Source organism: Marasmius oreades, chromosome 9 (genome assembly GCF_018924745.1).
Source record: "Marasmius oreades isolate 03SP1 chromosome 9, whole genome shotgun sequence".
Taxonomy (NCBI): domain Eukaryota; kingdom Fungi; phylum Basidiomycota; class Agaricomycetes; order Agaricales; family Marasmiaceae; genus Marasmius; species Marasmius oreades.
In genome coordinates, this window is record NC_057331.1 from 1,883,391 (window position 1) to 1,906,203 (window position 22,813).

The following is a 22,813-nucleotide window of genomic DNA, read 5'->3' on the forward strand; positions in this document are numbered from 1 at the left end:
ACAAATCTCATTGGCTCTAAGGTAAACGGCATACAAATGGAAGATTAGATCTAAGTCGGTACTAGGACACCTTTGCCAATAGAGCTTCCCACTGCTTCGGCGTATACGTTTTCTAAAATCACAGAATGAGTTTCATCGGCGGTTGGCCAACTTATCAAACAAACTTGTGAAAATGCATGTATTCGTGCTAATTCGTCCTTCAATAGCTCGTTCACTTGTAATACTCAATTCAGTCCCGAAATAAGAAACGGTGCATGATTATCTGACACACCAAATCTATGTCTGGCTAACGTGTTTTTACCGTCGAAAGCTTCGCTGACGAGCACTATGGAATAGTTTTCACCACAACCGCTAGAATGATCTTCAATTTCGAGATGGGATACAGGGATCGCGTTACGAATTCTGTCTTCGATTTCCTGTGCGGTGACATGCATGGTGAAGTCAGAAGGACGAGCCTGGTTATGTGGGAAACTGGCTGAAACTGGATGCTTGTCGGTTGAAGAGGCTCGTTACTACTCTGCGTGCTCAACATCCTATGCATCTCCCATCATGATCCTCAAGACCGTCGCAAATGCTACCAAGAGTCTTATTCTGCGCGCGCATAACCAAAGCAACCTCATCGGTTCAATGTTACAGGTTAGGTATCTGAACTCTGTCAGAAAGTTTCTCCAAAGTGTCATAGAAAGACTCGTACCTTTCGCTTCAACACAGCAACTTCGCCAACATCGCCTACATAGCCCTCCACTCACACTGTCGGGTCTTGGAAAGATTCTTCGATTTCCGCTCTCATTCCGGTCTCCGGATCGGTGCTCACTAGAACAACGAAAAGATCATACTCGACTGATCAACGCCATTTCTCTCCTCTACATTTCCACCGAGTCTCATCTTTTGCCGCTCCGTGCAAGAATCCAAAGACGCTATCGAGAACAAATCCTACGGTGAAGCCGAACATGATCAAACGTCCAGTGAAGATCCACTCTCCAAAAACGTGCTGTCTCACCCATCTCCTCGCCGATCCGTATGTCGATTATCTTGTACCGTACTTCCCTAGTACCAGCAGCTATCATCGCCATCGTTCGGAACCCCCAATCAATAGCACTTTCAAAAGTTTGTCGATGTACCGAACCACCCAGCTCGCCTGGTCTCTATATACGATTGGGCTCCCTGCTGATGATCACGAGGAAGCACCGCTATGTTCATTTTTATGTGTGTTTATTCCATCCTGTGAGGCCACCGTTTAAGAGGGCCAACACGTCAAATCATGGCGAGGAGTTAGGGATGTTCCATTACCACGTTCCTAAACTCTTCCAGTGAAAATTATTTGGCGATCGCACCGTCGCCATCTAGTCCGAAAATCAAGTCATGACTGACGCGTCTGATTCTCGTTTACCACACCTGGGCCCATGAAGCTTTGAAGCGCCCCTGGACTTCACTTCACCTTCTTCGAACGTCGCAACAAAAATTAACAAACTCGAAGAACGTTTTCTGCACTTGTAAATAGTTGACCAACAATCCAACCTGGCTTATCCATATTTCGCCTTGAACTCGAGAGTGGTCGAAGGAAACAAAATCGCTCAGGAACGTCGTCCAGATACAATCAGTCCGTGAAGCAAGTAGTCTCGTGTCCATACAATACGATACTAGGCGGTTCCCTCTCTAAGTCTGAAACGACACCACGTCGTATCACTGTTCGCTCACCCGAAAGCATCCAACGGCAAGTGCCTCTCAATCAGAATCCCAAAGTAAAGTTTCTTCAAACTCGTCGTCGCTCGGTATTCCAAAACCGCCAAACTCCACAGTGTGATCTGTTTGTGGAATAACATGGTGTCTATCACGACCAGGACCATCAGTGCAGAACGATGCGTGGTGAGAGAAGAGGACACTTACTTGCTCAACAAGTCTTCTACTCCAGCCTTAGCTTCCCAATCGACACGTACCCAATTAAACACCAATTCCCCGTCCCTATACACTAGCATCGTTGGTAGCATGTCCAGGTCAACATTATCTTCGTCATACTCCTCCGAATCCTCCGAATCTTTGTCCGCTTCAAGCTCATCTAGATCTCCGTAAGGATCATCGCCGTCGTCGCCGCCGTGTCTAGAACGCGGAGGGCGTGATGTCGTCTTTGGTAGTTGAGGCTGTGATGTGGAATGTAGACGTGCGAATCCAAGTGCAGAGGCACGAGATCTGAGGAATTTGGTATCGGGATAGAGAGGTGCAAGCCGGGTGAGAGTGTCATCGAGAGCATAACATCGGTCAAGGGACTATGTAAAAGTTGTTCCAGCAACCAACTTGAGTGACCTGAGGGGAAAACTCACTCCGTCATACAGGTGTAAGACCACCCAGACCCCTCTCGCCTCCTTTTCCACAGCAGCAACGAAGTTGTGTCTTCCCACCTCTCTCAAGTGTCCGAATTTTCCTTCTTTGGCTCTTCCAAAGACATCTTCTCGGCTTCCCCTTACCTTCTGCTGCACTCGTTCCCGTTCCTTTTCGACAAGTGGATCCACCTTCTCATCAAGGCCCTTTTCTCTTTCCTCCTCAAGAAATGTCTTCCCACCAAGACTACTCTTTTCCATCTTCTTCCTCATCTCCTCCATCTCTCTTCCTCTCCTCTCTCTTTCCATTTCCCGAGCTTCATCTCGATCGCGTATCACACCCTTGACACCGGTTCGTCCTGGGCCCATCCCGATGGACTCTTGTTGTGGTTGAGACTGGGGGGCAGGAGATTGGGATAACTTCTCGTCCAGGTGCTCATCGTGCCATCCTTGATCTGAAGAGGACGAATCAGATCGTGTAGGAGACGACGACCTAGATTTGCCGTTGAAGAGTTCTCCAGAGAGTACTAGTGCCTCGATATCTGCGTACTAAACAAAGTTCGATTGTGTAATTAGGCGGGTCCAGGTATCAAGAGAGGGTACCAAAGTGAGTATCATCTCAGCTAGAGTACGATCTGAATCGTACCATCTTTGAAAGTCAGTCTACAACCGCTTGCAATCGAAGTTGGTCCTAGTATGTCCAGAGTTGAAGTAGATTCTTCGCCCGTGAATTACAGTAGTACTGTACAGTTATATGGAATGATTGAAGGTGGTTCTTCAAACTCTGGGCTCAGATAAAGTGGTTGGGGGGTAAATATAGTGGTAGTCGGGAGAGGCTGAGAAATAACCAAGCATGGTCACCAATGCTGTCACGACATTGGAACGACTGCCCAAGACTGCCGTTAGTTCTCAGTATTACAGTCTAAGTACTAGATGCATCCAAGCTGGAAATATTTAAAATCGATATTATTATTTTTTGGTTTTGGTGATGCTCGTACTCCAAGTTGCGTGTGCGGTAGGAACGACGAAGGGGTGAACAAGCCAGAGAGTTCTTGAAGGATACTGCCGTCCTCAATCACGAAAGCAAACGGCGTATACAAGATATAATACATAATTAAGAGATGTCTATGCATTGATATGAACGCTGGCGTAATTGCTTTGCGACGTATACGACGCTCACCTAGAATATGAATCCACATGGAGCTCATGTCGTTGTTTCGCCGCTCCCGACCCACCACCACCATAATTTACTTCCCATCCACAGCATCAAGAACGCACCGACGACATACATGGCTATTCGCCACGATTTAAGACTTCCTTGGCCGATTCCAAACGCTTGAGTCGCACGTCTGGCCGTTTGAGACAAAGAGGCGCCAAACGAGTTGAAAGTGTTACCCTGAAAGACAGGAAAAGTTGGAGTCGTATGCATTACACAAAGAGATGGGAACTCACAGTGTCATCGAGCATGAGATGTTGTCGTTCAACGTCGTCATGAATATCTGTAGTAATCTAAAGGAGAAAACAAACAATTAGATTATGTCCCCTTTGACTCGGACAGGCAAGCCCTTCGAAACTTTGTTTTCTTCGAATGCATGAGTTGAGGTGACCACTCACCCCTCTTATTGCTCTAATTTTACTATGTAACTCGTCCAACCTTTGATCATTCTGCCGTTCATAGGTGTCTTCAACGCGGTCCCGGGAGGAAGACATATTTCTAGTTCCTTTAACAATGTAGTCTTTAGATGAGAGGGATGCTGAAGGCCGTTCAGAAGTTGCACATGTTTGCGCGTCGCGAACACCCCGGTTATACACCTTTTGATCAAATTTCATGTTGTATCTGACTAGCACTGTTGATTCTCATTCTTGAAGGAATTTCCTCGCTTCGAAGGGGACCATTCCGCCGTCGCCGCACCGGTGCATTTGAACTGAAGCTTGCGCTGAGACTCCCGCCTACTGAAACGTACTAGGATTTGGAATGGGAACAGGCTTGAGCACTGGTATTCCTTGGTTCCTGCTCAGAGTCAACTTACAACGCCTTTGTAGTACTAGTCTGGCATTATCAATCCACGAATCCGTCCAGCTGGATATGACTCGGCAACGCCGTGACTTGACTCAGATTAACATTACCCAAGGACGCTACTACCTACATTACATATAATCTACTGCTATGGCCTACATTCTAAAACAAATAAACTCTTTAGTAATACAAACGGTGGGTATACGAAAATGATACGAATCGGGAATCCAAATAAGTTAATGAACGTATGGTCCATAGATAGCGTGTCTCCGTCCCCCAATTGTCGGAAATTTCCCAACACACCAAATTAACTGTTAAGGTATCGTATAATAATCAATTATGCGGCATGTGCACGTCGGTGAGCGCCCATAAACAAAACTAACAGCCACCGCCAGAGCCGCAGCAAGACTAAAATTCGTCAATCTCAGTGTTGAACTCAGTCTTCAATTAGGGGAGCACTTACCCCAGGGTCGAGCGGATCCGAGCATCGTGGAGCCATTGCTCTGTGGCTTTCAGTTGCGGGGTCACCATGAGTTCTGGCCGCTGAGCCGAGCGCAGGTATCGATTGGGTAGGTAGGCATGCAATGAGACTAGAAGGAAGAGATGCCAGTTAGTCAAATTTTACTGACTGTAGAAGATGTGGTAAGTCCCTCACCTCGAGGATGAAAGAATGACGAGGATGCTGAGCGAAAAGAGTTTCATAGTACAGTATAAGTTGGTGTTCTTTGGTTTGATTGAAAGAGCAGAAGATGATTGAGTGAGTTAGAGTGATGATGACCATCAGGGCTCCTGTCCTCTACCTTTTATATCTACTGGTATAACTCCCATCGAACGGGACTGAGAGTCAACGTTGAACAATTGCTGTGACGAGGTGTAATGGCTGTGGTACAAGGCTTGTTGAGAAGTTGACAACGTCGGTACCGCAATAACATTACATCAGACTCGGGAGGATGGAAATGCTAGTACCTCAACCAAGTAAGCCTCAAACAAACACGGAGCTTCAGGCTGTAAGTTCCTCACTTGGTTATTTCCGGCCGCTTTGAAATGACGGGTGTATGAGAATGAGCACCGAGGCCTACGTTACCAATCCCGAGTTTCATCTACCGGCCTCGAAAGATTGAACGGCCTCAAATGGAGTAGCTTGCACAGTATTTTGACTCAGCACATGTGAAGGGCTAGCGACACTCGCAAACAAATTTATCCGAGAGGCACCAGTGTCCAACTGTACAATTTGTATGAGTGGATGGCAAGATCATCAACAACGATATCACATACCGAAGAAGGAATACAAGCTACTGAAGAACGAAGCTCCAAGCTTTGTCCACGTCTGTCCACATTCACATACATTGATGCTGATGATTTACATCCATCAAGGGCTTTCCGAACTCTACCTCCGTTCCTAGAGAGCTGGGAGTCCTGATGATCAGTCGCCAACGAAGTTGACGACCTTTTTCCGTTACAGGGATTTAATTGGTGCACTCCATTTCTGTCAGGCACCTCAGTACATCTAGGTACATAGTAACGGAGAAAACTTACCGAGTAGGCAACTCCGAGCCATCGAGTCGTCCGAGTTTCTTGACTCGCTGTCGTCCCTGAATAGGATGTTACATTCAGATACATGCGTTCACGGCCTTAACGCCGTTAAAGTTTGACCCTGTAGTGACATCAAATGTCATTTCAGGAAATCGCACTTTGTGTGCCAAGGCAATACGGTCCTGCGGATAGAGATCTACACAGCTATTGAATTGTGTTGATTCCAGGGAATAGACATCTAGGGCTGAACCGTGCCTTGAAAAGCTGAATTCCGGAGAATGAGGCTACCAGTCTTGATTTCAAAGCAGTAGCTGACGCTCAGTCAAGTCTGCTTTGGTCCGGCAGTGGGTGTATAGCTTGTGCGTACAGTATCGAACTAGGCCGAAACCAACCCGAGTTATGCTTGCGTAGAGGTTGGCACAGGTTCGCGTTGCCATGGAAGATCTGAAGAACATTCGAGTAACAAAGTGCAGAGAGAACTGTAGACGACAGGATGCGTGGCGCTGTGGCGGTGGTCGAGGAAGAACTCACGATCACCGTGTGAAATTGAGTAATTCTCCACCATGATGCGCCAAAATATCTGCAGCGACTTGCTCTTGACCAGGCCAGGCCTATCAGAATTGCAATCTGTCTGGCATCAATGGCAGCCTCAGCAAGCACTAGTAACTATACACTGCCAGTACAACTTTGGCAGGATCCTGAACTCGTCAAGGAATTTGCTATCCACGTGGATAACGACAACGGTCTCACTTGCCGCTAACAGTAGGTACAAGTGAGTGATAATCATACCAAAATTTCCTTCATCGCCTAAAGTAACTCAAATAGCAATAGTTTGATTCCATTGATGAACCCTTCTATCGATTTAGTAAATTCATCATGATCCATCCATATTTTCACAATCCCCTGTAGTGGACATCTGAACCGTCGAGCGAACGGAGCACGTTGAAAGATTAGTCGTCGAGCCACCTCGTCGTCTTCAGCAGCTTGTATCTGGCACTTTACACCAACCGGCATCCAGCTATTGGTTCCGGAAAATCCTCACTGCAATCTGACAACGGGTTGTTCGCGTTTGGTATCATCGGGGAACTGATTGTCAAGAATTCGGGACTCTCGCACCATCGTTCTTACCTGATGGACAGGCACTTGCGCGTATAAAGGCGGAATCACTGGAGAAACGGAAACTTCAATGATTGTGGTGAGTTTTATTATAGAACTCTGAAGAGAATCCATCTAACGATGCTCGTACGTAGCCCAAGCTATAACGACTACGCTGACCCTCTTCAAGTTATCATGTAGTATGGTCATTGACGAGAACATTACTTGATCGCCCGAGGGATCCGCTAAAAGTGCCTTCATCCGACCCCTGGTGAACCGTACCTCACAAAGCTGAACTTCGATTGCTAAGGGCGGCAACCGACCAGTGCCATCGCCCTCGTTGAATCACGGTTTTGCATGTCCGATAAGTCTCGCCGCCGCTCGTGTTGATCGCCCTGGGCTTAGTGAGTAATTCAATTTCTTTCGTGACTTCGCGCACCTCACCAGGACTTCGTTTTCAATGTGTTCCAGATCCAGCTGCCGCACCTCAAATAATGTAATGATGAGAGAACTGACACTGGGAGCGGCCTGGGCGATGCTACACATCATCTTGGAGGTACAATGGTATCTGGTACGTATCTGACAAGTATGGCATACAACAAGAAACTAACATGGCATCTGAAGAATGATGGAGCCAGACACCTAAAAAAGGCGCAGGAGAATGATTGCAACGCTTGGTTTTGGATATTTGGCTTACGTTAGCCTTGTATTGATTTCTATCCCTGTGAACTGTGATTTGGAAAATTAAGGCTCCCGAGACTAGGTGCCGAGTCTTGATCGCATCGCGGGAAGCAATAGACAGAGGGAGTTCCAGGTCGAATCCAGGTATGTGATCCGTTTCGATTCGTAAAATCTTGCAATCTGATGCTATTGTGGTTGCAGAATGATACCTCCACGGTGGTCCGGTTGTGGATTCGATTTGCCATGAAAGTGAGATGGTGGTAATAACGAGAGCTTAAGATTTTCGTGGATTTCAGATGCGGCGAATTGGAGGTTTGATGCCATGTGAAAGATTCAGTGCTTCAGCTTTCGGCCCCTCAACTCAGTGACCATCAGCGGTCAAAAGGTGTAACTTCGTGTTGAATAAATCAAGTATCGACGGAGGCGAGATCTTGGCAGTGATTAAGATTGTAATCACTCAGTGGCACCAGTCGGGCATCAGCAACACGTTTCCGATAGAGCATAGTTCAACAGAGGGGTCCATCTGTTCAATCTGGCGAGTCCAGACGGCAGATCAACCGATGGACGTAATATTCGTGGTGAATATTCTTGAAAAACCCAAGCCAGCGGTTGGAGTCCATTGGCAGTGCGTGTGAGTGATACACTCATCTTTCTCGCCACCGCCTTCGAGATAGCAACGGTGATGTCCATTGCTTCAAAGCAGGCCCTTGCATCGCGAACTGGGTAGGCCGTGGCTTTATCGACTATCCCTCAGCCCTTTGACTACAATAAATATATAATTGGTTAGTTATGTGCCTCTGGACTGATGATGTGCATGAAAGTGTTTCGACGATTGTAAGCAATGGTCATGAGGAGGAAGTATGTGGGATTGACGCTGAAGACGGTTGTGGGAAGTGACGATAGTGCACCAGCTCGAAGGAGGAGTTTTCTCCCTGTCGGTAGGGCTAGAATATAGTTATGTCCCGCGTGCCGTTCATAGCCCTTTTGTGTCCTTTTACACGTATATCAGACGAATACACAATGTTCCCGGGCTATGTAACGACGGTTCAACTGACGAAGATCTCCATCGCATTAAAGTGCACCATCCGCGTCTGAGTATCGGGTGTTGGATAGCGAATGATGGCGAATAGTTGTAAGTATTATACTTGAATACGGAGAATGCCAGCCATGTTAACCTACAACTTCGTTACAATCTTTTGATGTCTAGCCCATCTATTCATCCACTCCGATTCCAACACTTCCTTTGCCGTTGGCCTGTCCCGTGGATTGAACGTGAACATAGACTTGAGTAATGATATCAAAACAGCTCCTTCTTCGTCGCTAAACTCTTCCATCCCGTACTTCCGCCGTGGTCCTTGAATGGAGGATTCATATCGCTCTTTCAGAGGTTGTCGCGGCTGCCCATCCTTTGGTTCACCGTCCTCGTCAAACCATTCAGCACGTTTCTCCCACTTCTCCCACCATTCTGAAGGCAGCCTACCCAGTGTATCGACGTGTACTTTGATCGCCCAATCCGGGTTTGAAAAGAGCACCGGAAAGAGAACTGCCTGGCCGAGTATGGAGAATATAGTACATGCGAGCATCCAGATGTCGGCGGGGAATGATATCTTTTCGTATAGTTGCTCAAGGGTGAGGTGATCGATACTGTTGGGTAGGTGGAACAGAACGTTTCCATTGTGGATATCTGATGAGATATTATTTCAGTTGAGCGATAGGACGTGACATAGGTGGACACACACCGGAATGGACGATCCCTTTAGAATGGAGGAAAGCGACGGCCTGAATAAGCTGAGCAGCGATTGCACGAGCTACCGGCAGTTGAAACGGCTTGTCCCCTGATTCATCGCGGGCATCGGCTACACTCATTCGAGCAGGAGGAGTGACAAGGCAGCGATGTGTACCGTTCGGCCCGACGACTTGAAATTCGTCAAGGAGGAAGGGAAATATATCGCGATGGCGGGATGTCTCGAATGGTGACTCTCGAGCGCTCAGTAAGCGCAAGATATGCCTCTCTGCGCCTTGGCATGTTTCATTTGCCACAGGGATTTTGACTGCAACGTACTTCGATGTGCTTTGGTCTCGGGCGAGCCAAACGGTAGAGTAGGTGCCAAAGCCAAGTTTGTTTACGATGTGATACCTGCTGTTGAGAATGTCGCCAATGTTGAGAGGATGGTAAACACCTGGGCAGTAGCGTTCACAGCTCTCGACATGCTCAATCGGGACGTATAGCATTTTGATGTTTCGGGAGTGTCGTTGGATGGGGTCAAAGTACGAGCTTGGTTTTCGGGCCCAATTTGGCAAATTGGAAGCCCGAATCGGAAAGGGGCGCTTGAACGCACCTTAGGCTCGTGACCAGCCGTTATTTCGAACTTCGCGCCGTCCCTTTGAAATAACGAACCGACTTGAACGTTACTATACATAATCTCGAAGGTACAATGGGTGTCTGTTATTTACTTGACAATATATAATTGGTTAGTTATGTACCTCTGGCAGACTGATGATGTGCATGAAAAGTGTTTTGACGATTGTAAGCAATGGTAATGAGGAAGTATGTGATACAATGTGGGATTGACTTAAACGTTACTATACATAATCTCGAAGGTACAATGGTATCTGTTATTTACTTGACAAGCATAATATAGAGGAAGAAAACACCGACATGGACACGAAAATCTCCATTGCCACAAAAAAAAAAGAAAAGAGAAAAGAATCCAACGTCAAGGTACTAATAGCCTCCTTGCGAATTAGCACTCATAACTGGCGTCTGTGGAACTCGTGGAGAAGACTGATGCTGTTGAGGCGAGCGAATTGGGGGAGGCGACATAGACATCTGATGATGATGTTGTCCGTTGAGTCCGACATTCCCAAGCTGCCCAACACTGGAAGGTGTGCGCGGAGGAGACATCGCGGTCACGCCGTTGACGACCGGGACACCATTCACAACTGACCCTGGTCGCTGCATCGGTGGACTTCCGTTCATGACTGGGGAACCGCCACCACCACTGGCGGGCCACTGCATTTGTTGTTGTCGAACATTGGGAGGCACCTTGAGGTTGATATTCATCCCGTTGGGTGGCTGACCGTTCCCTTTCACTGATGGTACAACATGATGCATATACATTTGAGTCCCAACCTGAGGTGCTGCTGCTGCTGCAAATACAGATTTCAGGTTTTGCACTTGCTGCAGACTCAACGCGGATGTTTGTTGTTGCGCTGGCGGAAGGACATAGGTCGGCATGCCCGAATATCCGTTGAGATGTGCAGCAGGGTTACCGTTGAGCATTCCGCCGGAGTAGTTCGAGTGCTGTTGCTGATCATGGGGTTTTAACTGGTATTTGAGTTGGGAGTTGCCGATACTGTGGCCGAGACCATTCTCCTGCTGTTGAGAACTATGGAGTTCTCCACTCTCGCAACCAGAACGCTGCTGCTGCTGAGGCGTCTGGGGCTCCATTACTTCCAAACTACTCTGCTGCTGAAGTTGCGGTTGCGGCAACGAAGGTGCTGGCGTGATAGAAGCAAAACCATTTCCCAATAAAGCGGTTCCATCCACCTTCGGAAGAGAATTAACAGCATCAACGTGAGGCATGTTGATCGCAGGACGTCCCCCAGTCCCATTGTGTGTAGGCTGGGGCATTTGTCTCGGCGGCGATGCCGAAGTTGCAATGGGGACCGTGGCAGCCACGCTAGCACTAGGCGGTCGTCGACCGGCAGATATCCTCATGTGTTGAGGGAGCATGTTCACGTTTGCTGTAGCGTGCTGTACCTGCATCTTCATTTGCTGAGATACGGGTACTGAGGCGGCGGCTTGCGCAGTCTGCGATATCATGGGTTGATTAGAATTCACGGGACAAGGGCGCGGTGGTTGACCCAGTTTAAATGGTAGATATGCTTCCTTCCGCCCATCTGGTCCGGTTCTGATGATGGTAGGGTCAGGCAGGAGACAAACGTAATCCGGTTCAGAGAGGAGGTTGACAGTACAACGCATATAACTGACAGAATTTGGTAAAGATCGATTCGTCAGGTCAGTAAAAAAAACTGACCTAGTTTCGAAATCGTTCACAAGAGCTCTGTCCTGTTCATCAGAACCGTTTGGACCGTAAGGAGGTCCATCATCAGAGTCAAACCTCCACCTCTCCTTGAGTCTCCTGTCATGCTCCTCATCTTCTTCACAGTCGACATCCATGGTGTCATCGTCGGGGTCCTCCCGTGTACGCTTGAGTCTTGATGAGAAACCATTGGAGAACGGAACTCTTCGGTCAACAAACATCCTTCCTCCCCTCCCGTACCGCATGCGAACCGACCGTCGGTAGCTCTGGCCTGAAGTTATTTCTTCGCCGCCTTCGGGTGAGAGGGCTTTGGGTGCATCAGAAGTGTTGATGTATTTGAATAACCTTGAAGGGTGTGCGGATGGCGGCGGAACATAACCGGTCTAGTGAATACCAAACGTAGGTATCAGTTGAAAGAACGAAGAGACAAAAGCTTACATCGATGGCGTCCTCCCAATGTTGATCTACTTCCTTGTGCTTTTGGAGGAAACCTTCTATCTTGTTCTGAATCGAGGCGATCCGGTCTTTTGGGCGTACGACCTGCGGTGTCTGAGGAGGGATAACATCGGCTTTTGGAGGAATCTTGACACCACGTCTAGAGAACGCAATAATAAATCTATGAATCCGGATGATATCAAAGGCAAACACATACAATTCTGGCTTCTTGGATAGTCTCTCCCTGTCGACAAGCAATTCCTCGTCCATCTTTTCGGCAAGCATAGGGTACCGTCGCCGGAGTTCCACAAACTGGATACGCTGCTCCCATATGTGCTGAGACTGTCGTGCACTTTCCCGTTTGAGCTGTTCTCGACTAATAACACATTTGGCAAGCTCAACAGGAAAAGTAAACTCCGCTTGCAGTCGTGCAAGTTTATCCGAAGAGGTAACCTGAGAAGCGCGAGTCTTTCGCACAGCTTTGACATCCCGTCGACGGAAGCATATGTAGGACTCGTTCAGTGAGTCTGACTCGTCGAACTGTACAGCAATAAGCTACATTCGGATCGGATACAACGGTACGTACGTTCAAGATGGGTATTATTCTGTGACCATCTCGTTCCAACCTCCGTTCCTTCCAGTACGGATATACGGCTCGTGCTATCCTGACAAGTTGTGCGGACGAGGGAAGCCAGCGTGGTAAACTGAAAGATGTGAAGGTGGAGGGAGGAAGAGGAGTGGAGAAAGTATCTTGATAATCACTGAAAGGAGGGAAGGCCATGCCAGTTTCTAGGCTCTTTACATTGGTTAGCGTGATGTTCGAAAACGCGCAAAGCCAGAGGACAAACATGATGTAAAAACTCAGTCTTCTCATGAGTCATCTTCTCATACAATCCCATGACGAATTCAAATTCATCCTCAGTCATGGAGACGGGAGAAGGAGAATCGGGTTCCTTCCCCTTGGCTTTTGCACTCCTCCCAGACGTCCTGGTGCCAGAGCAAGAGAAGGCACCTTGCACACTTGTTCCTTCACCGCGAGCTTCCTCGTTATTCTTGGTGAGCCAGTCCATATCACGTTCGTCCATGTAATATGAAAAGCCGTTGGCGAGTGCAGCAGTTGCGCATTCTTCGGTCGTGGAAGTGAACTGTATATATGCAACGGTATCCTTCCAGCGATTCGGAGGGTAAAGCTGTTCATAGTCATCAACTACACCGGCAGAGTCAGGTATCGGGATGAATGCGACGGGAGTAGTATGCTTTTCCTTCTCAGAGCCACGGGTGAGACGATGCGTTGAGTGATTTCGCAAAGCTGCCTCGGATAGAACGGCTTGCAAGTGGTGTTCCTAAAAGGGAGTATTAGTCAGCCAAACCGCGGAACACACTGCCACCTCGGTAGAGGCCTGTGGCAGATTCTGATTGGCTGAAGAGGGACACCCACATTTGCATCCTCCTGGTCGACACCTGCGACACTCTGCAACAAACGGTTCTTCTCGTCGTCTTCATCGGGTATGATTGGGTCGGCATCGATGTTTCCATGAACGATTTTGAGCCGACTTTTGTTATTAATTCGATTGCGATTTCTAAGTGTAGAGGCAGGAGGTTGGCCGGGACGGGGCATAGCATGGATATTGAGGCAAAAGAAAAGCTGAAAATGGCTAGGGACGGGAAGGAAAGACCGATTCTTGTTGTGGGCTCGTCGTTGTGCAGACCTCGTTATCGTGTCAGTTTCAAGGCGTCGGTGTTGGGCCGAAAATGTTTCGGGCCGGAATCGGCGATTTACTGCAAATTGTGTATGCGCATATTTAATCGTTTCCCATAAGTAGTATTCGTAGGTTGAGGAACTCACCAGAACTGAATTTTCCAATCCATTCATGCCTGAAAAATCACCAGAAGACATACGACAGCAAGCTGAGGCATCCAGAGCACGTATCTGATTGAATGATTAAGCATTGGGAAGTGTCGAGTCAAACCACGTTCACAGAAGAGTGACAACGCCCTCAAACGTAAAGGATAAATGAAGACAAAAAGCCAAGGAGGATGACACCAGCTCCAAGACAAAAACACTGTTTGTAGTTGACGACCTTGTTACCGACCGATACCCGGATGTGGCAAGGTAGGATAAAGTGAACATTTCACGATGGGCTTGAACCCAAGAGTTGAGAGAGGAACGACATAAAGGGAGTGAATTGAGTCTCTTGGTGTAAATATAAAGCTATAGCTACTGAAGAGAACATTATTAACAGGGCCGAGAAGATGTAAAAGGAACGCACCTGAACAAACATCCAGACCAGAGAAACGAGGGCAGCCTGAAAAAAATATTGGCTTATTCTACAAGTCCTACCATGGTTTTCTTTTACTAGTAGAATATGGGGCGGCAACAACTCCTGTGTCCCCAAGAAAATCTGCGAAGGCTGAGCATGACCTATAACCGAGAGATGTGACGCAGAAACAGCAAACTGAGTCAAGAAGTTGGGATGAAGGTGAAAAGTCAAGATCGAGGGTATTGCTGGTATTAGATGGGGGATGGGTGAACGATGTGTCCGACAGGAAGTCTGGAGGCAATTTGAGGGCGTCACGGTTTTGGAGTGACGCACCGAGCCACGTGCGCAACGCTGTTTTCGGGTCATCCTTGGAAGCGAGTTAATCCGCGGTCATCCGGCATGTTTAAATTGTTCTAGTTCAAAGAATGAGTTGGCCATTGGCCGCGAGTTTGCTCCAGTAAACACTCGGGAGAAGAGAGGGCGGACTGCGGCGGTGAGGACGAGGTGCAAGGGGAGGCTACTGGTAACGATACTAAAGTTAAGGTATGATAGACCAACGGTTTGGCCATGGGCAAGACCATAATGCATCATATAGTAAATAAAAACTCACACCAAGGCATGAGAACGCTCTGGGGAGGGAGAGAATGAAAGCAGCCACACTGATACCTCTAACGACACCATCGTCACACTGTGTCGTAGAATTGGCAGCTGGGTATGACAACTTTCCGCCCAGACGCCTGACGCAATAGTCATTGAGCACGCTATATAACAGTGCGCAGAAGGGCAGGGCTTTACCGATTACAACCTGGTGGCGAAGAACTTGAAGCCCCGGAGAAAGCACAAACTTGGCATATTAACTCGATAGCCACGACCGTAAAAGACCTATCAGTGCATCTATAATGAGGTCGTTTTCTCGCTCGTATTTGACGTCAACTTCGAGATCTGGGACTTTCACCAAGACAGTCCTCAGGATCTCAGCTACCCAGTCGATGATCCACAGCGTATCAGGACAATGGCTAGCAATATGATGGACCCCATCTTGCCTGCGGTTATTTTTGCGGCTGTGATTGGGAGGTGGTTATAGCGAGTGCTGACACCGACATGACTCTTCTCCGGAAGATTCGACCGGCGGAGTCGAGTGCACCATTTCATCCATGTCATGTTCGCATATTACTGCCCAGTTGAACGACCACGAGATCCGCCTGAATTCAAGCGGAGAAAAAGAGTAAAGACGGAACACAGAAGACAGAAGATCTTGTTTACGGTTGATGCTGCAGGTTCTTGAAGGTCATGACATGTATTCATGTCGCACGCCTTCGATAGACTCTGAGAGGCTCTGCATTCATGCAAAGGGCATTTGAGCGAGTAAGCGGAAATACCAGCTCTCTAAAAGCGAACAGTTATGCTGAGCCCGATCTTGAGCCCGACTATTGAAGGTGGCCATCACCTCCAAGAAAGTGAACCAAGGTGATGCGCTGCCTCTGATTTCAGCCCATAATTTTACTTGAAATGAGAATCAGGACACACCGACAGTTGGGCTGAAATCGTAGTCCTTCGTATCGATGGCTTGGGCTGTACAAAAATGCTTGGCTGCTACTTATCTATCACCGCTGGAATGTTCCTCAGTCATAAAATTGTCTAAATTCACATTACCTCCGAGACGATACGCGGACACTCCTTCACATGCATCAAACCCCCACAAGTTACTGGGCATTGAATACCCTAGTCGCAACATGTATTCATAGGGTACCGGAACAAACATAGAAACGTATTGATGTCATGCGAACATAGTCTCTCCTCACTACATAACCACTCAAGGAGCATGAAGAGTCGACAAGAAGGCTTCGCCAGCAGACGAAACATGCTTGCCCTTCTTCGTGCCCTTCTTTTTGAGACGCTCCTGTTTGACTGTAAACAAATTCGATCAATACCCCAATGAGATAACCAAGATGAACATAACGCACGGAGTTCGTGTCGTTGGATGGTCTTGGAGTAAGGGTTGAGCCGGAAAAGGACGGCTTTGTTGACCAGAGGGTTCTTCTTTTGTGTCCAGGGACGCTTCTGAACTTTCTGACCAGCAGGGCGGACGATAGACTGGATTTCAGTACTATTGATGAGGCGTGTAACATCGGGGTTGGAGATTTTGGCGGTAGGAAGGCTAGAAGTTGTCCCTCAGCACCCATGCACGAAGGGTAAAGTTTTGATAGACCTACAAGTAGTCTTTTTTATGGACGGACGCCTTGTCGAAGGTACCAAAGACCTCATCCAAGCACTTGAATGCACCCTCTGTCCAGATCACAAAACGACCCAAGTGACCACCAGGTGCGAGTTGGAGAAGGTTAAGTCTCTTGACATTGACAACTTCAACGCCAGGAAGGTTGCGGAAGGCGCGCACAATACCGTTGTCCTTGTTATATACAACAAGAGGGCCACGGCGTTGACGGTGCCTGCGGTTTCTCATCTTTCCCTTTCCAGCGCGCAATTTACGGGAGTTAGAGACCTTAACAACATCGGCGTAGGCATGGAGAGTCTTTAAAAGAGCAACAGCCTCCTTGGTCTTCTTGAAGGACTCGGAGTCATTGGAGACAACGAGAGGAACCTCTTCAACGTGTTCGATACGATGTCCACGAGCAAGGACAAGGGAAGGGAGAGCGGATGCTGCCAAAGCAGAGACAACGGCAAATCGGCGCTGGTTCTGGTTGACCTTGACGTGCCATTTGCGCCAGGTCTTCGTAGGAGCGAACATACGTCCACCACGACACATATTACCAAAAGCAGCCTATCTCAGAGTTTGAGGACAAGTCAATTAATTTTTTTTTACAAGATACGCACCTGTCCAGAGCGGTGAGTTCCTCCACCTCCTACACGAGGGATACGAGCGACGGCACGACCGGTACCCCAAGACTCAGCAGAAGTCTGGTGGCCAGCCTTCTCGCTGACGGCATAGGCCTGTCTCTTGTTCTTGGCAATGCTCTCTACATTAGCTACTTGAGTATCCATATTCTTTTTATCAGCGTTCTGGAAGATACGCACTGTGGACTTGAGCAACGACATCAAGCCTGATCGGAGCAGTCAGAACTGCTGGGAGTGGAAGCGAAGTGGAAGCCTCTAAAGGGTGGAATTAATAAAAAGATTCGGGGAGACGTGTACCGCCATACCGCCAGAGCCAGAGCGAACATTAACAGTGGGTCTTGAGGCCATCGTCGTCGGTGAGTCTTGATTCTTGATAACTTACCTCAAGGAATTTGCAAGCCGGAGTAGCAGGGCACAATTAGGCTTTTGCCGAACTCAGCTATGCAGCTCAAGGAATTAAGGTTTGACCTTATGTAATAATAACCAACGATCGAGTTAAGTTAGACTCCCGTTCTTCACTCAGGATTCAGTTCGGGAAAGCAATTGCAAACAAAAGAGCGTAAAAGCGTAAACTTCGCTCAAGTGGTCGCCATAAATTGGTATATAAGTAACAAATAAATCCACTATTTAAGAACTTCAACAAACAACAAAAAAAAAAAAAGTTAACGCGCAGCGCAGAGATGACATCGGCAGAAGTACAGTACAGTATAGCACTAGGAGCGACCACTATTCCCCGATGAATTCATGGGTAACGTAGGCAGCGTGTAGTAAGTCGGAACAGGGACTACTGAAGAAACCTTAGATTTCTCATCTGACATGCCTCCGACAGTGTTCTTCTCGATGTCATGCTCAAAGGTCTCTTGAGCAAAGTCTGAACCAGCTAACGCCGCTTCAGCGTGGACTGAGAGAGTGCACAAACACAATTAGGGTGCACGTATTGAGGAAATTAATCAACATCACGTACGATATTGCGAAAGACCTTGATCAAAATTCATACGGCAGAGGATAGCCAATACGAAGCTTGCAACGAGCAAGACGAGAGAGGCCGTGGCGTAGCATGCAAAGTTCGGCCAAGAGTAATAAGTCCTGACCAAATCAAGAGTGAGAGAACTTTCACAATCAGTTCACTGCCCTCACCATCGATAAACTTGAGAAGAAAACAGCATGGTCGAAGAAGCAATGAAAACGAAGGCCACAGCAATAAAGATTACCGTGGCCCTGCGATGCTCGTAACGTATTCCGTACCATCCCTGAATGATGCTAGTCGTTAGTGTGATGAAATGAACCTGGCTCGTATGATACTCGCCGTTACTATCCAAGGAACCAAAAGCTTTGAGGGGTGAGCTCGAATGATACCGGTGGAAATAATCGAAACGTACAATAGTCCAGATAATGAAAATGGCCTCGAACAGTTTGAAATAGTCAGTAATTTCCCCGACGTATGTGTTAAAGATTTGATCCGTCCACATCCCGAATGCAGTGAGAGAAACAAACGCCTCCAGTTGTAGACACACTTTCACTGCCATGAAATACTTGGAGCTGGTGTGAGCCTATGTAGAATGAGCAGACACAAACCCTAACTCACCCTATGAATCCTAATGATCTTGGGAGGAGCCCCGACGTAATTGAAGGACTCTACGTTGTAGCGCTGGCCTATAATTCAACCATGTGGATGGGGAGCGAGGTTGCAAAAACTATACCTTCAACAAAGCCAGCGACAAGTAGGCAGCGATCGCAAGTGCGGTGCAATTCAGAACGGCATCAATTATCTGAGAAAAATAGTGAGTTATGGCTCAAGCGCGGGACTACGGAACGATAACATACCTCGTATTTCAATCGGGTTTGGAAGTACTCTCCGAATATTTCAAATGAACACGGTGTACCAGCCGTCTCAATCAAAGAACGGTAAACTTGCTCATATTGGGGAGAGCGCCACAAGGCATATGTAGACCAGGCAGTAAGGAGCATTCGAGCACTCAGCCCTGTCAAACTGCAAGGACATCATCGATAGGCTCACAAAATGGGAGGGGAAATGCGAATACTCACACATGTGGGACAGAATCTCGTATCATCGCCATCAGAGAAATCCCAAAGAGCCAAAATTGTATGAGCATGAATGCAAGGCTTTCTCTGCGAGAATTCTGCGTCCTGATGGTTGTCCATGAGGGCCGGACAATTTAGAGATAAGGAGTCGTACCGTTGTGCAGGCAAGAGGAGCATGTTGACACAAGTTTGCGAAAGAGCGACGCTTCCTTTTGGGGATTGCAAGGTGACGCCAGTGAGAGTGTTTATCGCAGAAGTGTCCGATTTCCCAATTATTTCTTTCACCTACGGTAGCCTTGTTCATCTCAGAACGAGCAAGCGAATGGTACGACTCACGATCAATCCACGACCAACAGAATTCTTGCAAGGTGTCAACGAGGTTGTTTTCAAACCAAATGGGTAGCTTACATGGTCGATATCGATCGGTTTGGGATCGTTTGAATCGAAAATGATTGTGCAAGAACCGTCATTATGTGGGAGATCATCGCAAAGCCTGAGTTGATGTCTGTCCCCGTGTTGAATGACCTCAGTATGATTTCCGGGGCCAACGTGGGCGGCTTTTGTGATCGACGTGAAGAAAGAGCTGTATTCCGCGTCAAGAGTGAATTGGAACGATTGGATCATGCCCTGAACAAAGCAGTGAAAGAAACCAAATAGAAAGAAGACAAATGTAAGGCGATTTCGTGTGATACGAGTAACCTAGATAGACGATTGTCAGCCTTGGGCGATTTCAGTTAAGCTGTGGCATATACAAGAGCACTGAGCCTCGTCTTGAACCGCGCACTCGCTGACAACGCCATTTCTCTTTTCCCAACACCGATGTAAAAGAAGGAACGAAAAGAACGAGTGAAAGAGACCAAGGCTGCGTTCTAGCGCAGGGATTCCGACTGAAAAAGGCGTACTCGTTCTACGACCCGCCGTAGGGGCGAACTGAAGGGAAGAAAGAGGGAAAGAAAGGAGGAAAGGTTCAGAAACGGGTATACGTAACGCTGTCATGCTATTAAGCTTCAGCAGTGCTGTCAAGGTGTCAGATCAAGATCCCGACAAACCATCAAATGAACGAATTTGACCGCTATAAGTGGATTATTATTCGCAGCAGCTGTAAATACTCACGAACACCCACAAGACTGGACCTACGCTCTTGTTGCAGGCAATCCGTAGTCAAGCACTCTAATCCGCTGTGGTTATTGGGTCCTTCAGCGAAAAAAAAGAAAAAAACATCAGTCAGTCCTGATATATCACTGGCGGTGGTACAGGTACAGCAGCACTGGCGCCAGTCTGACAGATCTTTTGGTCTTCTGATATGTTCCGCCGTTCTGGGCATATTCTCATTTCATCTCGTAACGTCCTTCTACAACTTCGTCCATTCACTTTCACTTCGGCGACAAACTTGGGCGAAAACCGACCAGGAACGGACTCTGTTTCAGGCGCGGTGTCACATTCCATTGCAGAAGAAACTCAAGATGTCGCTTCCATAGACAGTCTTTTCGAGGCCGTCAGTGAGGCGAAAACCCCTTGTGTGTGGGAACTGTTCACTGATAATTATGTTACAGGAAAGAGATCCAATCCTGAATACAACTCGTATGGTTACCTTCAATGGGTCTCGCCTTCAAACCAAACTTACCCTTTACAGGCTTGTACCAATCAGACCCCGTAGACTCTGGTCGGAAGTCCTATTGACATCAGAACCCACCTCTATGGCAACCTCATCATCATCGAATCAACCCCCAGACTTAACACCTCGCAACATGCACGACTCTTATACAGAAATCGTTCTCCCATTTAGCTCTTCGACCGAGTTGTACGACAAGTACACAAACGCTTCCGGAGGTATTAGAACCGGAAAGTAGGCTTGAATTGTAGTCGAATGTTATTCCGGTACCTGACGGGACACCATTTCCTCTTCGCATAGGCTCATGGAACATCTCGACTCCCTCGCGGGTTCCATAGCGTACAAACACATGTTGGGTCCGGGAGTGCAGACACTGGGGAAAATACACGAGCGAGGTTTTTATATCGTTACAGCTGCCGTCGAAAGGTGCGAGGCGCGTCCAACAATATTCGCGGCTTCAGTGCTTACTCGTTTAGGCTTGATATGCTCGGTCAGTTAAACCCTCAGCGGGATCTCCGGTTGAGCGGTGAGGTGATATATACCGGGAGAAGCTCGATGGAAGTCGTCGTCAAGATGGAAACGATGCCGGGAAGTCTCGAAGAAAAGGATGAAACCATCATGTTAGGTGACCGCAAAGACAATGTTCCCGTACGGCAAATGATGCTAAACCCGACCCCGTAGGCCGATTCTCCATGGTATGCAGAGATGCCAACACTCACAAGGCGCGACAAGTAAACCCTTTGATGATCTCCACGCCAGAGGAGAAAGCGCTGTACGCGATGGGCGAAAGTGCGCCCTCTCGATCACCATCTATACCGAAACATTTTCTGATTTACATCTATCAGCCTTGAAGGCGAAACGCCTAACAAACGCCCAGCGCTCCTTATCGCGGGTTCCTCCCAGTTCAGTTGAGGCAGCAGCACTGCACTCTTCCTACCTCAAGTACAGCCAACAGAAAGAACATCAGGAATTCGACGATGATCTTGTCTATATGAGCGATACGAGAGCAGAGAAATGTATGCTTATGTTTCCTCAGGAAAGAAAGTGAGAGTTGATGGTTCCTCGCTCCTGTGCAATACTCAGGATTTCACATCATGACAGTCTCCATGGAAAGATATTCGGAGGTTATCTTATGAGGTGAGGAACAGATTGGACTGATCCGTAACGTGTCTTAAATCAATGAGGCTTGTAGACTGGCGTATGAAGTGCGTTACCATACCTCTACTGGCCTTTTTTGGATATGTGCTCATGGTCATTATTTCAGCTCGGTTTCCTGAACGCTAGTCTGTTCAGTAAAGGCCCTGTACGCTTCCTCGCACTCGATGGCATCTCCTTCGCCCGCCCGGTTCCGATCGGGTCCATTTTACGCTTGACTTCCTACATACTACACTCCACGAGTTCAGAACACTACCCGATGCTAATCGTAAGTCTTTTCTCATCAAACGATCTGTTCGGAGATACCTTATATTCATCTACCCAGCATGTTGGCGTAACAGCGAATGTTGTGGACATCGAAACGGGGTCTGAACAGATAACGAACGAGTTCAGATTCACATGGTGCAAGGAGCACGGCACTGAAACTAGGAAAGTAGTTCCTAGAACATATCGGGAGGCGATGCTGTGGTTAGAGGGGAGACGTGCGCTTGAAATAGGTGAAGCGTTCAGAGGACTCAGAACCATACACCATTGAGTTGAGATCATCGCCTGTGCTGAGTGACGTTGAGTGTGCTCTAGCTAGATAGATATTGTCCAGTCCTGATCGAATTCATCATATCAAGCGTGTATTAGCACAGCCGAGATAGAAATTTCGCGGAGAAAGGCGATCACAGCGCTACACAACGTATCTGAAAGCGAAAGTGGGAAGAATAAGCCTAACAAATTTATCTGTTTTAATCTCTCTGGAATAAGCAGATACGTATCCT

The 22,813-nt window shown here is 47.7% G+C and overlaps 9 protein-coding genes across 11 annotated transcripts; 1 reads left to right on the forward strand and 8 right to left on the reverse strand.

Annotated features, from left to right (window-relative positions):
* Window positions 1-61: 61 nt before the first annotated feature.
* On the reverse strand, window positions 62-434 carry E1B28_013487 (uncharacterized protein; the record flags this gene model as incomplete). Its single annotated transcript, XM_043158646.1, has 3 exons — window positions 62-112; window positions 165-214; window positions 272-434. The coding sequence occupies 3 exons, from the start codon at window positions 432-434 to the stop codon at window positions 62-64; spliced, it is 264 nt and encodes an 87-aa protein (XP_043003999.1).
* A 1,291-nt stretch (window positions 435-1,725) lies between these two features.
* Window positions 1,726-2,964, reverse strand: E1B28_013488 (uncharacterized protein; the record flags this gene model as incomplete). The annotated part of the gene is made up of 4 exons (XM_043158647.1): window positions 1,726-1,828; window positions 1,888-2,264; window positions 2,319-2,864; window positions 2,962-2,964. The coding sequence occupies 4 exons, from the start codon at window positions 2,962-2,964 to the stop codon at window positions 1,726-1,728; spliced, it is 1,029 nt and encodes a 342-aa protein (XP_043004000.1).
* A 555-nt stretch (window positions 2,965-3,519) lies between these two features.
* Window positions 3,520-4,145, reverse strand: E1B28_013489 (uncharacterized protein; the record flags this gene model as incomplete). The annotated part of the gene is made up of 3 exons (XM_043158648.1): window positions 3,520-3,711; window positions 3,768-3,824; window positions 3,930-4,145. The coding sequence occupies 3 exons, from the start codon at window positions 4,143-4,145 to the stop codon at window positions 3,520-3,522; spliced, it is 465 nt and encodes a 154-aa protein (XP_043004001.1).
* Window positions 4,146-4,856: 711 nt separating this feature from the next.
* Window positions 4,857-5,432, reverse strand: E1B28_013490 (uncharacterized protein; the record flags this gene model as incomplete). Its single annotated transcript, XM_043158649.1, has 5 exons — window positions 4,857-4,922; window positions 4,988-5,055; window positions 5,133-5,212; window positions 5,268-5,291; window positions 5,353-5,432. 5 exons carry the CDS (start codon window positions 5,430-5,432, stop codon window positions 4,857-4,859), a joined length of 318 nt encoding a protein of 105 aa, XP_043004002.1.
* A 3,294-nt stretch (window positions 5,433-8,726) lies between these two features.
* Window positions 8,727-9,941, reverse strand: E1B28_013491 (uncharacterized protein). The gene is made up of 2 exons (XM_043158650.1): window positions 9,381-9,941; window positions 8,727-9,325 (listed from the first exon to the last, which is right to left on the reverse strand). Exons 1-2 carry the CDS (start codon window positions 9,871-9,873, stop codon window positions 8,817-8,819), a joined length of 1,002 nt encoding a protein of 333 aa, XP_043004003.1. The 5' UTR covers window positions 9,874-9,941; the 3' UTR covers window positions 8,727-8,816.
* A 187-nt stretch (window positions 9,942-10,128) lies between these two features.
* Window positions 10,129-14,057, reverse strand: E1B28_013492 (uncharacterized protein). 3 transcript variants are annotated; one of them, XM_043158651.1, is made up of 7 exons: window positions 13,969-14,057; window positions 13,561-13,901; window positions 12,971-13,465; window positions 12,709-12,918; window positions 12,340-12,662; window positions 12,126-12,282; window positions 10,129-12,070 (listed from the first exon to the last, which is right to left on the reverse strand). In XM_043158651.1, exons 2-7 carry the CDS (start codon window positions 13,738-13,740, stop codon window positions 10,367-10,369), a joined length of 3,069 nt encoding a protein of 1,022 aa, XP_043004004.1. In that variant the 5' UTR covers window positions 13,741-13,901; window positions 13,969-14,057; the 3' UTR covers window positions 10,129-10,366. The 3 variants fall into 3 exon arrangements, with proteins under 3 accessions (XP_043004004.1, XP_043004006.1, XP_043004005.1); XM_043158653.1 differs by having other exon boundaries at window positions 10,129-11,630; window positions 11,682-12,070; window positions 12,971-13,901; XM_043158652.1 differs by having other exon boundaries at window positions 10,129-11,630; window positions 11,682-12,070; window positions 13,561-14,057.
* Window positions 14,058-16,036: 1,979 nt separating this feature from the next.
* On the reverse strand, window positions 16,037-17,697 carry E1B28_013493 (uncharacterized protein). Its single transcript, XM_043158654.1, has 6 exons — window positions 17,542-17,697; window positions 17,417-17,491; window positions 17,216-17,358; window positions 16,597-17,162; window positions 16,348-16,541; window positions 16,037-16,291 (listed from the first exon to the last, which is right to left on the reverse strand). Exons 1-6 carry the CDS (start codon window positions 17,582-17,584, stop codon window positions 16,197-16,199), a joined length of 1,116 nt encoding a protein of 371 aa, XP_043004007.1. The 5' UTR covers window positions 17,585-17,697; the 3' UTR covers window positions 16,037-16,196.
* Window positions 17,698-17,768: 71 nt separating this feature from the next.
* E1B28_013494 (uncharacterized protein) lies at window positions 17,769-20,257 on the reverse strand. Its single transcript, XM_043158655.1, has 13 exons — window positions 20,032-20,257; window positions 19,688-19,978; window positions 19,616-19,639; window positions 19,434-19,564; window positions 19,283-19,384; window positions 19,061-19,226; window positions 18,937-19,005; window positions 18,822-18,884; window positions 18,616-18,768; window positions 18,543-18,566; window positions 18,374-18,486; window positions 18,201-18,322; window positions 17,769-18,137 (listed from the first exon to the last, which is right to left on the reverse strand). Exons 1-13 carry the CDS (start codon window positions 20,077-20,079, stop codon window positions 17,950-17,952), a joined length of 1,494 nt encoding a protein of 497 aa, XP_043004008.1. The 5' UTR covers window positions 20,080-20,257; the 3' UTR covers window positions 17,769-17,949.
* A 63-nt stretch (window positions 20,258-20,320) lies between these two features.
* On the forward strand, window positions 20,321-22,764 carry E1B28_013495 (uncharacterized protein). Its single transcript, XM_043158656.1, has 11 exons — window positions 20,321-20,778; window positions 20,833-20,860; window positions 20,913-21,125; window positions 21,192-21,317; window positions 21,368-21,516; window positions 21,573-21,680; window positions 21,737-21,935; window positions 21,993-22,028; window positions 22,084-22,096; window positions 22,156-22,314; window positions 22,372-22,764. The coding sequence occupies exons 1-11, from the start codon at window positions 20,583-20,585 to the stop codon at window positions 22,579-22,581; spliced, it is 1,437 nt and encodes a 478-aa protein (XP_043004009.1). The 5' UTR covers window positions 20,321-20,582; the 3' UTR covers window positions 22,582-22,764.
* Window positions 22,765-22,813: the final 49 nt, after the last annotated feature.

Bases quoted from the DNA above. Each gene is read 5' to 3' on its own strand.
- E1B28_013491 (XM_043158650.1), bottom strand. From the start codon at position 9,873: ATGCTATACGTCCCGATTGAGCATGTCGAGAGCTGTGAACGCTACTGC. The intron at 9,326-9,380 runs GTGTGTGTCCAC...ATATCTCATCAG, and splicing joins TAAAGGGATCGTCCATTCCG to ATATCCACAATGGAAACGTT.
- E1B28_013492 (XM_043158652.1), bottom strand. From the start codon at position 14,019: ATGTCTTCTGGTGATTTTTCAGGCATGAATGGATTGGAAAATTCAGTT. The intron at 12,919-12,970 runs GTTTGTCCTCTG...ACCAATGTAAAG, and splicing joins AGACTGAGTTTTTACATCAT to AGCCTAGAAACTGGCATGGC. The intron at 12,283-12,339 runs GTATGTGTTTGC...TGCGTTCTCTAG, and splicing joins CTATCCAAGAAGCCAGAATT to ACGTGGTGTCAAGATTCCTC.
- E1B28_013493 (XM_043158654.1), bottom strand. From the start codon at position 17,584: ATGGCCTCAAGACCCACTGTTAATGTTCGCTCTGGCTCTGGCG. The intron at 17,492-17,541 runs GTATGGCGGTAC...TCCACCCTTTAG, and splicing joins TGTTCGCTCTGGCTCTGGCG to AGGCTTCCACTTCGCTTCCA. The intron at 16,542-16,596 runs GTAGGTCTATCA...GACAACTTCTAG, and splicing joins GTCCATAAAAAAGACTACTT to CCTTCCTACCGCCAAAATCT.
- E1B28_013494 (XM_043158655.1), bottom strand. From the start codon at position 20,079: ATGGCGTTGTCAGCGAGTGCGCGGTTCAAGACGAGGCTCAGTGCTCTT. The intron at 18,885-18,936 runs GTATAGTTTTTG...ATTATAGGCCAG, and splicing joins TGTCGCTGGCTTTGTTGAAG to CGCTACAACGTAGAGTCCTT. The intron at 18,138-18,200 runs GTACGTGATGTT...GCACTCTCTCAG, and splicing joins TCAAGGTCTTTCGCAATATC to TCCACGCTGAAGCGGCGTTA.
- E1B28_013495 (XM_043158656.1), top strand. From the start codon at position 20,583: ATGTTCCGCCGTTCTGGGCATATTCTCATTTCATCTCGTAACGTCCTT. The intron at 20,861-20,912 runs GTATGGTTACCT...TACCCTTTACAG, and splicing joins TCCAATCCTGAATACAACTC to GCTTGTACCAATCAGACCCC. The intron at 21,936-21,992 runs GTGAGAGTTGAT...ACATCATGACAG, and splicing joins ATGTTTCCTCAGGAAAGAAA to TCTCCATGGAAAGATATTCG.